This window comes from Mauremys mutica, chromosome 5, assembly GCF_020497125.1.
Source record: "Mauremys mutica isolate MM-2020 ecotype Southern chromosome 5, ASM2049712v1, whole genome shotgun sequence".
NCBI classification, from domain to species: domain Eukaryota; kingdom Metazoa; phylum Chordata; order Testudines; family Geoemydidae; genus Mauremys; species Mauremys mutica.
The window spans coordinates 28373684-28390151 of record NC_059076.1 but is presented as its reverse complement, the minus strand read 5'-3'; the positions used below and the strand labels follow the sequence as shown (position 1 = coordinate 28390151).

Below are 16468 nucleotides of genomic sequence, written 5' to 3'. Positions count from 1 at the left end.
CCAATACATTAATTGAAGCCACTGGGATCACTTACATGTGCAAGGGTTTGTAGCATCTGGTCCTAACACTGTAAAAAAGGAATATCTACACAAACCATGTATATAACTAAAAGGACTCACAACATATTATAGTAAAAGAAACATACTGAAAAGCTAATAGAATACATAAATATTAAAATTAAAATATGAAAGATAAAATAAATGTAATGCATTATATAGTAAAAAGCATATATTTATAGACACTTACAAGTACTCACTCTTTTGAAGTGCTCTCACCCTAAAAATATGCAAAGGTACACGTTTCAAATGGTAAGAGAAGTCACCTTGTAAGGATAATGAGTAACCATATTATTGTTAATTAACCAATGACAAGTATAATCCAGTTATCAACAGTCACTCCTGTCCTGAACTTGTAAGCCTTTCCCACAGCTGGTGAAAAGAAACTTAAAATATTGTAACTGGGAAATTGTTTTTGACTGTTATGTTTGAACCTCTGCCACAGACTTCTTGAGTGATCTTGGGCAAGTCACTCAATTTCCCTATGTCTTAGTTGGCCATCTGTACAGTGGGGATAGTAATAACTTTTCTTTTACATTATTTATTTGTAAGCTATTTTGGACAGGGACTTTTTCTTAGTATGCATCTGTACACAGCACAGCGGGGTCCTGATCTAAATAGGGGAGTTGAGGTGCTACCATAATACAAATAATTTTAGGTAATAAAAGTATGCACAGGGTTTCCTTGAAAACATAGGCACCTTTCTGCAACACAGTGGCAGCTTCGAGGACTCTGCACAAGAGTGAAGGGATCCTCTGTTGAGCTACCCTAAGCTCAAGTGAAAGAACCTTGTGTAAACATGCAGAGTCATTACAACTGGCATATGCTGGCAGCTGATCTTGATCTCTAGAATACAAGAGAGATTAGGGGTGTCTCTCTGGAGCAGAAGGAACTCAGGGACAAATCCACAAAGATACCTTGGCACCTAACTGCTTCTTTAATTGCTTAGGTCCAATATTTAGGTGCTACTAACGTTCTCAGAATCACGGCTCATCTGCCACCTAATCAGAATAGTTGCTTGAAGTCCCAATGGCATCTACATTTCCACGGGTGGGCACACACAAAGCTGCTTAAATCTTGACACTGCCCCCAAACTGTTGAACTGCTCTGAGCCCTTGCTCACGCTAAATCCTGGTGGGACTCTCAGACACAGAATTCTCTGCCTATCTCGCCCATGGGACCTGTCATAAACAGTTAGTTAAGGGTTAAGGTTTTTGTCTACCTGTAAAGGGTTAACAAGCAGTACCTGTGGACACCTGACCAGAGGACCAATGAGGGACAAGATATTTTCAAATCCCTGTGGAGGGAAGTTTTTTTTCCTGTTCTTTGTTTTTTAGAGAGTCTCTCTTGGGAATTAAGAGAGTCCAGACATCTTAATCAAGTCCTCCCAGGTTTCTGCAATAAATTCTTCTATTCAAGCTAGTGAGTATTAGCAAGGAATTAGTATTCTTATACTTTTATTTCTGTATTTGCAATTCTGTGTTTTGCTATAGAATTTCTTTAAGTCTGTACTGTTATTGCTTTTACTGAGAAAGAAAGGAGGGGGAATTCTCTCCAGAGATTGATAAGTTTAGACCCTGTATATTGTTCCATCTTGGTTACAGAGACAGTGACTTTCTTTTATTTTTTTTAATAAATCTTTTCTGTAAAGGACTTGGTTAATCTTTCTTTGGGTGGATTCTCAGGGAAAGGGGAGGGGGAGGCATCCCTCTGTAGTTAGATCCCGGTATCTCTCCTAGGAAAAGGGAGGGGGGAGAAAGCAGGGGGGTATGGTTTATTTCTCCTGGGTGTAAGAACTCCATAGATTTGGGGCTCTTGGGATCCCCAAGGATTTTGGGGAAGGACTGTGTCCCAATCCACGTACCTGATTGGGTGGTGGCAGCTTTTACCAGATCTAAACTAGGATTTTTAGTTTAGAGGGAAACCAGTGCAGGTCCCCATTTTGAAACCCAACAGCTCCAAGTGGGGGTGAGACCTATGACAGGACCTAATCTGGTAGACATTTGGGCCTTGCACAAAAGGCAGCCATGGGCGAGCAGGTCAGGAATTTTTCAGAGAGGCAGGTGTGTGTATCTAGAATACCTAATAGACCAGTGGTTGGGGCACTCATCTGGGAGATGCGAGACCTAGATTCAAATCCCTGTTCTGCTTCATTTGGAGGAGGAACATGAGCCCTTGTCTCCCACCTCCCAGGCATAATGGACAAGTTGCAGGGTGTAAATAATGGCCATTCTGCAATCTGGTACTATGGTCATGGAGTTGTGGTGCATAAAAGAATTTGGATAGATTCTGGTTATCTTGAAATAATAGGCCTGATTCTGCTTTCACTTAAACATGAAAAATTAGCACGGGTTCAGAATCAGGTTCAAGAGTGTTTTTTTTTCTGGGTGGCTACAGATCTGATGAATGCTGATAAAGTTTCTAACATTAAGCAGCGTCATGAAAATATGATTTCAATTCACAGCTGAGTCTGGAAACAACAAACAAGATAGTGTTGGAATAGCCTGGTTTAAAGCTTCCTACTTCACAGGGTCTAATAACTCCTCTTACAGAGAAACTGTAAATAATTAACAATTAATCAATGTTTGCCAAGCGCTTACAGTGCTTTGGATGAAAGTATCTAACTCAGTATTATTAAGTTAGGTATTCTTGTTTGTGTTCTAGTTGCATAGGAAGCGCTCTCAGCTAAATGAAGACCTTTATGGATATACAAAAACTTAATCATGATTAGCTTGATCATTAAATGATTTAGAATTTAAGAACCAGAAAACACCACAAAGAAAGCACAACCAAAAGAAACTAACAATATTTCAAAACCAGAACATTCTACCATAAAAGAGAATCCAGGTGGGCAAAACTGACAGGAAAACAACAAGAGTTCATACTGAAATCACAGCCAAAAGAATACATCTGTTTGAAAATGATAAAAGGTGAGGAAAACATTTTCAGTATCCTTTTGTCTTTCCTTAGAAGTTAATGATGATCCGGATTTGGAAAAGAATGCTTCTGATCTTGTGATATAAATTGCTATTGGACATCTGATACTCTGGTGCTGAAAGTCTCACTGCTCTTGATAACAATTTCTGTCCACCTTGCCTTCAACCATATAATCTCTGATAAAAGCCCCTTTAGCCTGATGAAAACTTTTTCAACTACTCTTTGAAGTATTAGACACAATTAGATTTTTAGCAAAACTGCAAAGAGTCTCCTCTCAACTGTGCAAATATCTCAGGAGAGAGTATAACCTAAGATCATATCAGCCCTACTGCATGAGACTTTTTTCTCTGATTTCCTATCCACATCTGAGTCCACTTGAAAACCGACATCAAGCTTTTCAGAATTCTGTACAGGCTCTCCTTCTTTCCAACCTCATGTCAAGTTTTTTTTCCTCTGCCAGTTCACTCTGCTCCCTCAGGACAACTCTTCAAGGTTGTTGGGGTGCAGAAAGGTAGGATAGAGCTGCTCTTTGTGTTGTGCATTTGTGTTGCCCTATCTTCCTAGAATTCCTTTCTTCACAGTGAGAGAGTTACTTCCTCCCCAAAACTCACCTGAAAACCTTTAGATTAAATTTGCCATTCAGTGTAAACAGTGAGAGAAAAACCTCAAGCAGTTCAGAGTCAGGGTTGCGTGTGTATACACAGCCACCAGTTTGTTTGTTTGTTTGAACTACTCTTAGCTCTTCAGTCTGAAAAACTGGGCTGGGAATCTCACAAGAACAGGCTTTAGTGTGGTATTTCCGCACATCCAGTTCCATTCCTGGCTGGAAAGCAGAAGTGAGGAAAGAATACCTGAACAACAGAGAATCTTGAAAAAGGCTCAGTTTGAGTTTGGTTCTAATAATTACCCAGAACTTCAACGGGTCTCTGTGCTCCTCCTAAAGTTTCTGTAATATTCTTTTTGAAGGATGCTATATCAAAACATATTGTATCCTACCATCAGTTATATGGCACAGATGCCATACTAAATTCAATACGCTTTTTATCTATCAGAACTCTGTAAAATTTATATCCAGCCAGATGTTTATTACACAACACACCTTTTGTATCCATTATGTGATCTATGGTCTTCAGTTCAGCAAGTTTTATTCTATATCCATTTATCTATCATATTCTTGCCATATTTTATGTCCATATAGATCTGTATTTTATCTTTCATCTGAATGACTGTGCATAAAAATTCTTAGGGTCAATTTCTGCTCTGATGGACATCCTCTGTCTAAATATGGAGTAACTCCATTGAACCAACTGATACTTAATCTTGATTGGCTGAACTGTAAAGGTCCAATTCTGTAAGATGCACCAGCCCCTCAACTCCCACTGATCTTGCACAATTGGTCCTAAATGATTTACAATATAATATCACAAATAGAACAGATGCAACACACAAGAAAGAGAAAACAAAATAGATGACAGAAAATATGTTTTTAAACTTAAGCTGCACTTTAGATATTTGGGGTGTGTGTGTGTGTGTGTGTGTGTGTGTGTGCCCGTCCCCATCCCCTGCTCTGGCTTATATCTAGCTTTCAATGTATTCATTTCTAAAATTTCCCAAGGAACAGAAAGAAACAGAAAAAATATATTAGAATTGATATCAAACACAATCAGTACAACTAGCCCCTTTGTATGTAAGAGGGAAGGTATATATTTTCAGAATAAGAGGCTACACATGTGTCTTAATTTGCACATGCAGTTAGCATAACTGCACACACACGTGTACATTGGGTATCTCTATGTACAAATGACCATTTAGAGGCCTTGTCATTTCTGTTCAAACCCTCAGTTTGCCTATGCAGAGTAAACGTGTGCACAAATGTATGAGCACAAATGCAAGCACATTTTTGAGTGCTGCTTGTAAACTTCTTTTATTGAAAATTTGATCTCAAACATACAATCAACCTGCAAAAAGCCATGTAGGTTTCCATGCCATGCTAACGAAATCTCCAGCATTGGAATGTAGGGTGACTGTCTTTTAGACTTCGGCAACAACTTCCTCCCAACCCCATAATGTTCAGCATTGTCCAGTTGACTAGTATAGGGACTGTCAGAAAGGTGCAATGAGTCGAAACATTTTGGGTGGGATTTGAGCATCAAAATGAAAATTTGAGCACCTTTGAAAATCCCGCACTAAAGCAAACAGTGACTTGGAAGGCAGAAACCTATTGGGATCGTCTGCCTTCCTCTGGAGTATTGGGGATTGACTATTGCCAGAGTAGTTGGACTAGTAATTTGAGTCAATGTTTATTTCAAAAGATACGTAAAACCAAATAAATTAAGCAGCTTGAATACCACAACACTGGATAATGTTTGGAAGTATTTAGACTGTATATGGCATTATAACTACTTTGCTAAGATGCAGACTTTACAATTTACGCTTAGTACTGCCAGCCTTTCCCCGCTCCTCAACAAAGGTTTAGTAGCAAATACTGTAGTAGTGTCTCTTATACCAAGACTTAATTATTTACTGGCATGCTAAGAGGTATTATTAGAAATAATTACAGTTAAATTACAACTGTCATACTAAATGAATTACAGTTGGTTTATACAGTATCCTTGTTCTTATTACGCTTGCTCACTTACTCACAAAGTTCAGTCATTTGCAATGGGTGTCTCAGCATACATGAATTAGTGAGAGTCTACAATATATAAGTTTCCACTTACATTATTATTAGCTAAGTCTATAACATGAAGGTATATTAATTATCGTTTGCATCTCTAAGAAAGAGTGGGGAAACAGACATTTCCTACCTTTTATTAAATGGACATTTTCCTAACGTTGGGGGAGCTTTTGTTGATTTACATTTTTGAACAATTAGTCTTTTAGAAATTTACATGCTCTCAGCAAGAAGCTCTCTTTATATTATGCACGAAGACCACAAATGTCATTAGGTGAAGATTCTCAGACCTTTAGGAAGGTCTATGTTTAGGACAATGTTAATAATTCATCCTTTCCTAGAAAAAAGTTATTAGCAGGGCAATTGCACCTGTATTCCCCACTTGTGGTCCACTAAGTGCACCCACTCTAGGCAAATCCTCAGCCATTACCTCTCTTAAGCAGAGAGCCTTCCTGACTGGGGTTTTTCCAGACTGCTTAGTTCCCTGTCTACATCGTGATATTCCCAGCAATCCAGTGTCTGAGCTTTATTTACTTTCTCTCCATAGGCTATGAATAGTTGTGATTGCCAGAAGTTACAAGTTATCACAAAGCTCTTGATAAACAAGCACATTTATTCTTAAGGTGAACATGTTACAAAGAAAACATTACACAAAATATAAAATAACCTAATGCATGCTAAAAATGTTAACAGAGGTCACACCAACTTCAGCCTAGGGCTCTGGTAAGTGTCAGTCCTTCAAAACCCACAACTGGGTTTAGCCCTTGGTTACAGGTTCATAACTACCTCAGATTCATAACCAGAACCACCATAAATACTTCAGTCTTTTCTTTACACAGTTTGGGCCTTTGATTTTGGCCTCATGTAACAGGTAATCAGCAGACGATGGCCCATGCCTCAGGTCATAGCTTTACAAGACTGGATGTCTGTATAACTACAGGTGGGGAAATTGCATTCACCTCCCCCTAGATATTCCCCAGAAAACTACCTAATACTTGGAGTTCCAAAAGTCCGTTCTAATTTGGCACATTGTTCAATATCACCCTCTGAACCCCCAGGTCTCACATCTGTCACATCTCCTCCCCGAGATATTACATACAATTCCAGCCCACAATAATACATAAACCATTCATTTAATACAGTGGACCCCAAAGATACTTAAACTTAATTCAATAAGATCTCCCAAGGATATGCAGGAAATTGCCACATCTTTCATAGCAGGTATGTCCATAGGCTATATATCTGATCTCCATGGCAACTCTTATGACTCCAGGTTTCAAATAAATGAAAGCTATACTTAGGTTATGAAAAATAACTCATATGATAGTAGCATTGCTCTGTGCCATTTGTGGCCGCACTTTCTAAACCTAGATGCTAAAGCTAGGCTCCTAACTATAAATTTATACAGCTAAAGATGAACGCCCTGATTTTCAGAAGTGCTGAGCAACCCACAAGTCCCAGTGACGTCAATGGGAGCCACAGGAATTAAGTACATTTGAAAATCAGGTATTTAGCAGTTGGAAAAAATCTGACCTATAAGTTGACAGGATGGATAAAAATACCTTTATAAAAGTTTTGTAGGTATCACAGAATACTTCATACTTGATTGCGTGAGTGAAGAACTAAAACTTTGTTAGTGTCTGTCTATCTCTGTCCTATGGTATCTATCTGCCTGCCCTTTGCATTTTTAAAGCACCCATCATTGGGATAACTTTTTATCTGTATATACTATATTTGTATTTAAAAAAATAACAAGACATCCATGCAAGGCTTTTGGCACCCTAACACATAACTCAGACCCCCAACAGAACCCAGAAGTATTAAAATAATAATTCAAAAAGAAACTGCCAGCCAAGCCAGCCAGCTAAAAAAAAATCTCAGTTCTACCTCTTCATTGGCTGAAATTATGCTTCCTAGACATCTCCCCCCCAAAACCCTGGGGGCCTGGAAGGTCTCCAAATTCAGCTGTTTTGGATCAAATGGGGAGAGAAGTTCTAGAGCTAAGTCTATAACATGAAAGTATATTAATTATCATTTGCATCTCTAAGAGAGAGAGTGGAAACTCAAACATTTCCTACCTCTTTTTAAATGGACTTTTTCCTAGGCACATAGACCCATATACCAGTAACAGAACGCCACTAGCCATCACCTACAGCCCCCAACTAAAACCTCTCCAGCGCATCATCAAGGATCTACAACCTATCTTGAAGGAGATCCTTCACTCTCACAGACCTTGGGAGACAAGCCAGTCCTCGTTTACAGACAGCCCCCCAACCTGAAGGAAATACTCACCAGCAACTATACATCACACAACAAGAACACTAACCCAGGAACCAATCCCTGCAATTAACCCTGTTGCAAACTCTGTCTGCATATCTATTCAAGGGACACCATCATAGGACCTAATCACATCAGCCACACCATCAGGGGCTCGTTCACCTGCACATCTACCAATATGATATATGCCATCATGTGCCAGCAATGCCCCTCTGCCATGTACACTGGCCAGACCAGACAGTCTCCATGCAAAAGAATAAATGGACACAAATCAGACATCAAGAATTGTAACATTCAAAAACCAGTCAGAGAGCACTTCAGTCTCCCTGGACACCCAACAACAGACTTAAAAGTGGCAATTCTTCAACTAAAAAAACTTCAAAAACAGACTCCAATGAGAAACTGCAGAACTGGAATTAATTTGCAAACTGGACACCATCAAATTAGGCCTGGGAGTGGATGGGTCACTACAAAAAGGAATTTTCCCTCTGCTGATACTCACATCTTCTTATCAACTGTTGGAAATGGTCAACATCCACCTTGATTGCATTGGCCTTGTTAGCACCACAAAAGTAATTTCCTCTCTCTTGATATTCACCCCTTCTTGTCAACTGTTGAGAATAGGCAACTTCCACCTTAACTGAATTGGCCTCATTAGCACTGACTCCCCACTTGGTAAGGCAACTTCCATCTTTTCATGTGATTATATATATATATATACACACACACACACACACACACACACACACACACACACATATATACATACACACACACACACACACACACACACACACTGCTTACTGTATTTTTCACTCCTTGCATCTGATGAAGTGGATTTTAGCCCACAAAAGCTTATGCCCAAATAAATTTGTTAGTCTCTAAGGTGCTACAAGGACTCCTCTTTGTTTTTAAGAATATGAGTTACAAATATATTACAAGGCAATTCCATCTTGGGGTTATTCTGATAAACAGCTAAACTCTTTAATTTGTATCCAGAATCCCTCAATAGTTACAGATTTCTATTATACTGTTGCTTATCTATTATTTTTATTATGGATGCACTGTATTATCTACCCATCTTGACATAATCCTTGCTATTTATATCTCACTCTGTGTTATATTCATCAAGAAAGGTGGCCTGGTTTTTTTTGGTAATAATTGGAGATATACCAATCTCCTAGAACTGGAAGGGACCTTGAAAGGTCATCTAGTCCAGCCCCCTGCCTTCACTAGCAGGACCAATTTTTGCCCCAGATCCTTAAGTGGCCCCCTCAAGGATTGAACTCACAACCCTAGGTTTAGCAGGCCAATGCTCAAACCACTGAGCTATCCCTCCCCCCACTTAAATATCAATTATTGCTTAAATATCAATTCTGAAAAGAACAGCCACAATCACGTCTCCATACAACCATAAATGGTAAACAACTCTCCTCCACCACTGCGATCCTACTGAGAGCCTTACAGTTCATCTAGACCGATTCCTTATGCATACTGATAGAATAATGAAATGTGATTGCAGCCTGGTTAAAGTGCTTTCTGGAACATTTTGCTTCCTGGAACACCCCTTCCCAACAATTTCTTGGTTACTAAAAAGAAACTGATTCGTTGAAGACATATTTTCAATATTAGACAATTATGCTGATCAATTCTAATACAAAAGGACATAAATGGCTTTCTGACAATTTAACCGAAGAGAATAAAATGCCAAGAAGAAAAAAAAAAGAGCCTTATCTTTATTCCTTAGCCCCAGGGAAAACTGCTTACTCAAAATAAGACTTTTAGTTGATACATGTTATAAATATGCTGGTCCTGCTTCAGCAAAGAGGGCTAGATTAAATGACCTCTTGAGGACCTCTGGAGATAAGGATTAATAAAATACAGCAGCAAGAGTACCTGAGCTGTAAGACACCCCAAAAGTAGTATCAGAATATGAGGAAACATATGTGCCCCCTCAAAACCCAAGTAAATATGGGACCTAATACAAGATATTCATGCATAAATCCATGTACACTGTGGTACCAGCATCACAAAGCATGAAGCACATTTCATTGTTGCTTGTGAATTTCTCGACTTTAATTGTTTTCTGTCACAGATTTAATATTGTTTTAATGTAATTTTTTGTGGGACTCTGCAGTACATGAGGGTGTGTGGGAGTGCAGGCACAGCATACACATGTTTTTAATAGCCATTAAAGAATTCATAAGGCAAATTTATGGGTTTGAAAAAGCAGCATTCATTATTTGGGTAGCATTTCTAGAGCTGTGCTGTTATTCTATCTACATAACAAGTTTCTATTGAAATGGGCAGCTTTACCATCAAGGTTATCCTAGAGGCAATGTCAGCACAGCAATTGACACCATACAAAACTACAGAGCTATTACATTTCTGAGCACAACATGACCCAGGGAATGTCTCTCCCCTCTCTCTGCAGCTGGCATTGTCATAAACAGGAGGGACAGACCATTTTTACTGACGAGCAAATATACAGCAGATCTCCTGTTTTGCCTCTAAGCTCAAATGAAAACATTTTTTGGTGCTCTTTATTCAAGTCTATAGTTTACTTACAACATGGTTTATAACAGTGCCCTTGAGAACTGATTTTCTTCTTTCAGGCTTTATTTCTAATATGTTCATGTATAATAAATGCATTCATTGCTTACCAAACACTTCAAGAACTCTGCTTCTTGTGGCATATTATTGTAGCTCTGTCTCAACAGAAGCATGTACAAATTAGATTATTAGATCTTTGGGGTAGGAACAGTATCTTCCTGTGTGTTTGTACAATGTCCAGTAAGAGAGAGCCCTGATGATGATTGGGGCTTTTGGGGGGGCTAATGCAATAATTAATAACACTAACAATAAAATACCTTTTGAGTTTGATATCAGCATATTTACACTCACACCTATTTCCATTGCTGACCACAAATGCACTCTCTACTTTAAGCTAGGAGGCAGGTTGTGGGGGTTGTAGCCCCAAATTGCTGTAATAAATCACTTGTCAGGTCCACTGAAACAGACACAAACCTTGTTTAGTTTTTCAGAAACTTGCCTGAAGAAGTTTTGCTTATATAAAGGGCAGGACTGTAGGAGCCCTGTTTTTAAATCCCTAGTCTGCCTGAGTTGAAGCAGACACTGGAACCCAAGTGTCTAACATTTTAGGGGAGTGCCATAACCACCAGGCTCTGGGGCATTCTGGGGTGAGTTTCTCGCTATTTATCCTGTTAACGCTGTTCCCCCCAGACAATGCTTGTAGACAACATGTTCAATAAGCTTAGAAATAACAGGGAGAAGGGAGATGGTGTGATAGCTAGAGAGTCAAGTGGGATCAAGGGTGGGGGTTAGTGTGCGTCTGTGTGCACAAACTTCCTTTTGGTTTAGTCTCACATCCTCCAGGATCCGACTGGAGTTTCAAGTTTGACTAAAGCCAAACACTCAAAGAAAACTCAAGCCAAACCATCAGGTTTCCCAAGGCTCCCACCTCAAGTCATAAATTGGCCAAGAATCACTGAAAACTCCAGGATGGTTCAAAACTTGGCCATGTCTATCTAACTTTCATGAATCAGGACAATCTTTTTAGTGAGCCTTGGGTTAAATTTTATAATGTCACTTGAAACTAGCTGATGTTTGTCTGGCTTTAGGTTTTGTTTGGAAAGTTTTGCACAGCTCTATTCTATGGTCTGTCCACCGTAGCGTGCAGGTTGTTGGGTGCTGGTAGCAGATAGATCACTTTGAGATGTTCCTGAGACCCTCCTACCACCGAAGGCATCAGCATACTGTATGTGTAATGCTTGTTGGACTGCAATCCAGAATTCTAAATCACTGCACTGTTACACAATTATTTAAAAGAATTCTTTTCTCTAAGCCTTTACTACGGAAAGAAGTTACTGAGTATTACAGAAAATAGCTTTTCTCCCAGCTGGTTATTCTTTAGGCTCATGCAAACTGAACACTATTTGTGATGAGGCTATTAGGAATATATTTTGCCATGAAAAACAACCCCACCCCCATAAAATGACATGCTGACAAGTTACGAGACATTAAATATGCTACTGGGAGAAGAGTGAGTGGATCAGGCGTTCCTCCTGTCATTACCATCAGTGTTTCACTGGTAAAACCAGCTCAGATGTTATTTTGATAGTTGCTTTGCAGAAAAAGGAAACTATATGACACAAATGAAATCAAACCAACCCACCCACAGTAATTCAAACAGAGTAGATCATGAATGCTTGCATCCCCAAGCACTTGTCAACTACAAGTCATAGACTGGATGGAGATGGGGGATAGCAAAATATGCAAACTGCATCCTCATCAGCAAGGTCCAACCTGTCAAACCCCTGAGGTTACTTCTGAACTTTGTCACTTGTGAGGTGGCACTATGGCTCTTCCATTAAGCAGTGTCACCTGATAATAGAGGGAAAGGGAACACTGGTATCTACGTATAGGCTCTTAATTCCAAAGCACCTCCTGGCTCCTCCCACTTTGCAGTGGTAGAAAATCAGAATATCTGGTGGACCAAAATACAGGAAATTTTCAGTCACTAATTATTGGCAGCAGTTTTTTCTTTTTACTCCTTCCATTTACTTCACATCACCATCACCTACTGAATCGTCGTACAGACGCTGTGGCCAAAAGGGTTGACAACCTCCCATAAGTTTGTAATGCTCTCTTGAAAGCAGATGGCAAGGGTGTTCTGCTTCCTAATGCTGTGACCAATCTCCAAAACTGCAACACATTCGCTCTCCTGGTGCCACTAGCTTAAAGTGTGGAAATGGTGAAGTCACCTTCAAACCCAGCTCTCTGACATCTTAGCACACACCACCTTTTAATCTTCCCTTGATTAACTTTCCCTTTCATTGTCTTCTAATTTGCCAGCTTCAACAATAGTTAATACTCCAGCTGCTCACAGCATTATTCTATGGACCCACATGAGTTACCAGGGATTTTAATTTGATTACCACACCTGCAACCAGAAATGGAATAGGATAGTCACTAGATTCAGGAGTCACTCCTGAATCTAGTGACTATCCTATTCCATTCTGGACACATAAGCAGAAGCAAAGCTTTTCATGCCCATACTACTGTTGAAAAGACATTAGCAATAACCATAATTAAGCCCAGTTGTTGCTAGCATGGTTGTGGCACAGTTCCCCGACCACTGTGGACAGTCACATTTTTCCTGAGAATCATCTTATCCTAGACATTTTATTGACTACTCCTAGGCAGCTTATAGCATAATGTTCTCTCTCTTTTATAACCGTTTCTTTTTTTCAGAAAAATAAAGAGGTCCCCATGGTCAGAGGAACTGGGCTAGCTAACAGATGTTAGCGTGGTTCTAACTGCAGCGTATATACAATCTAAAGGGAATGTTTGTTCAAAATGAGCAATCACCACAAGAAAAAGAGAAGCAAAAACTCAGGGACAAACTTTTTCTGCTATTGTATGTATCTATATGTGGATAAGAGAGAGAATATTAATGTGCTGTGCTTCAGAGGCTGAGGCAAGCTTCTTTTATTGCACAGTTCAGAAGCATTATTTCACTTGACAGTAACTCACAAGCTTCCTACAGGCTAAATATTTTGTATACTGACTTAAATATATGGAGGTATCAAATGCATTATGATTCTGCCAATGCAATTTGGGAAAGGAATTTTCCACTTCACACTGCTGAGGAAAATGCATATGCTGTAGGCTATCATGTATGGAGGAACAAGGTAGGGAAGGTAGGGTGTTTGGCACCATTATTCTCAAGAGATCAAAGAGCAGACAAAGGCACACTGGAAGTGCTTCACTGTATTTTAAGTGGGAATAGGTTCAAGGGTAAGAAAGCCTGTGGTGTTTGTAAAGGATTAAGTAGGGTACTGGGCTTTTTAAGAAGAAATAAAGAGGTATGTAATGTGATATATTTAAGCCTAAATGACTTTTTGGAGTCCTCAATGAATGTTTAAGCAAGCATGCCTTTAGTCCTGGTAAATCTGCTCACAATAAATAACTGCCATGAAAATAGAGATTCCTTTGACTGAATGAGATGCATATTTCATAACCTATGCAAAACAGGAAAAATCAATTTGGAATACACAGAGTATTTAGGAATAATAAAGAAAAAAATAGAGATAAAAAGGAAATATTCTCCAGAATAATCCAAAGCAAATGTAGAAATACAGATACCTTCCTTTCCTTCTAATATGACAAAGTAGCTAGAAAAACAAAACTGGTTGTTTTCATGCCTCAGTTCAGGTTTTCAATGGTTTTATTTTCTGAAGTAGAGAGAAACAATAAGTGATGGGAGACAAGAAAATATTTAATGTGCCTATGCTTCTCAGACAGTCACATATTCTGAGGTATCAAACTCTGTTAATCTATTCAAGATCAATCTATCCAGCTATCCTTTAACCACACCTGAGCCAGTCAGGTGCTGTGGATGTAGAAGGAATGAATGCATGCACAATATCTTAACCTAATTTATGGGGGAAAAATGGGACCAGGATATGCCCAAAACCAGAAATTTCAAAAAGCATCATGTTTACATTTTAGCCTCCTTCCCTGCCTCTACTTCAGCTGACCAAGGCCATACCAAAGTTGCATTTTTCCTGATCCAAGTAGAGCTAAAGAAATATTGTCATAGGGCTTAAACTATGTTCTCTCACACACAGATTATTATTATTATTAGTAATCATGTTTACTATGGGCCCACCACGCATGGTCCTCATTGTGTACAAACACAGATTAACAGAAGAGTTTACAATCGAAATAGTCAAGACAAACACAGGGCGGAGGAAGGGGTAGAACATAGCAACAGAGTGAACAATGTGATGGCAGCAAACAGCATGTTAGTTCTATTATTTTTTTTTCTGATGAGGGGGAGTTACTTAGGAGGAGATCAGCTAAATGGAAAGTGCTGGGGACAGGAGAAGGGAGAAGAGGTAAAATGAGGAGATGTGGAGTGAAGCTGGGAAAAGAGAGACTGTGAGGAATGGGGAGAGGGCTGGAACAAATAGCCCATCAGCACAGGACACAGAAAGTCCAGTCAAAACAGTACAACATTATCTCAGGATATGTCTACACTGCATCTAAACACCCACGGATGGCCTGTGTCAGCTGACTTGGGCTCATGCTAAGGGCTTGTTTAATTGCGGTATAGACGTTGAATTTCAGACTGGAGCCCAAGGTCTGGGACTGTAAAAGGAGGAAGGGTTCCAGAGTCAGGGCTCCAGCGTGAGCCCGAACACCTGTACCACAGTTGAACAGCCCTGTAGCCCAAGCCCTGCAAGGCCAGTCACAGGCGTTTAATTGCAGTGTAGACATACCCTCAATATCCAGTGGTCCCTGCTTTGGATGTTTGCGCTTCTACCCAGCTGGATTCTGACTTGCTCCTCTCTGCAATTTCCCCCCCTTCTCTGGGCCACACGGTATGGGGAGGTACAGGTGCAATTTCCACTGAAATCACTGATGTACAACCCATGCAATCCCACTGAAGTCAATGGGACTGCATGAGATGTCAAATTCAGTGCTGACTGACTCCGCTGTATCATATTTTTCAAAATAAATGTTGCTTTCTCAGTATAAATGAAATAAATGTACAATAATTAAGAGTGAAAAAGAGAAAAATTAAAAGGATTTTAAACTGTATGAAAAAGCTATTTGAGAGTGTCCTTTTAAATAGCCTGTGTAGTCCTACTGTCCAACTAGTTTCACTTTGCAATGGCTGCCTGCACATCTAATTTACCTTTGAGAGGATGCAGCAGGGGAATGTAGTTAAAGCAAAGGATGTTGGACATATTCATCTGCAACACACATTCATCCTTACAGTCACAGTATCTCTTCATGGACACTAGGTGGCCTAGTGGAAACTCAATTTTTAGTAGTTGTTCAAGAACATTTGCTTGGCAAGCTGTCTGTGTTGGGTTATGTATTTCTTTTCTTGTTGAGTCATGATTTAGCACCAATTAACGGCGTGATTAAAATGAAGCACAAAATGAGACCCAAAATTAGTTTGGTTTGTTTGAGGTTATAATCTTATTGTGTTAATAGCTCTGAGGTGGCCAGTTGTTCTTCAAGGTTGGGAATGAGTTTATGAAAACAATGTAAATGGGCCAAATGGACCCATGAAGTCCTTTGAAATACTTGCATGCTTTCATTTTAGAGTTATTTTACAGAGATTAAAATCTGCCTCATCACTTACATTTTTTTGGTCTTAATTTTCTTCTGTACACAGGGTTGGTACATAACACCATATTTATCATCCAAGTGAGGATGAAAGATTCAAACAGATCTTAAAGATAGAGTTTCCAATTCCTTAGAGAGAGATATTTCTTCCTGGCCAGTCTTCAAAGAGCCTTCTATTTGTCACCTGTCTGAGCAGCAAGGGTCTCTCTCTCTCTCTCTCTCACTGTGGCATTTCTTCCTGTGAGGTGTATGGGGTGGTCTGTGTAGAGAGCGAGCAAGCATGTGCATGCAGGAATGGATGGAAGTGTACATTCACTGGGAATGGTCTTGCAGCTATTTGGAGAGAGAGAGAGAGAG

The 16468-nt window shown here is 39.5% G+C and overlaps 1 protein-coding gene across 12 annotated transcripts in view; it reads right to left on the bottom strand.

The window, feature by feature from the left end:
• GRID2 (glutamate ionotropic receptor delta type subunit 2) overlaps positions 1-16468 on the bottom strand; it is a 1103852-nt gene that overhangs the window by 126268 nt on the left and 961116 nt on the right. Inside the window, exon 14 of one of the 12 annotated variants that reach the window (XM_045017707.1) lies at positions 244-277. The exons of 10 other annotated variants lie outside the window; for them this stretch is intronic. In XM_045017707.1, the coding sequence (XP_044873642.1) occupies positions 254-277 (24 nt within the window). In that variant the 3' untranslated portion in view covers positions 244-253. Of the gene's footprint in view, positions 1-243; positions 278-15973; positions 16445-16468 lie in introns of those variants that run through there. One more of the 12 variants, XM_045017709.1, reaches the window with a different exon arrangement.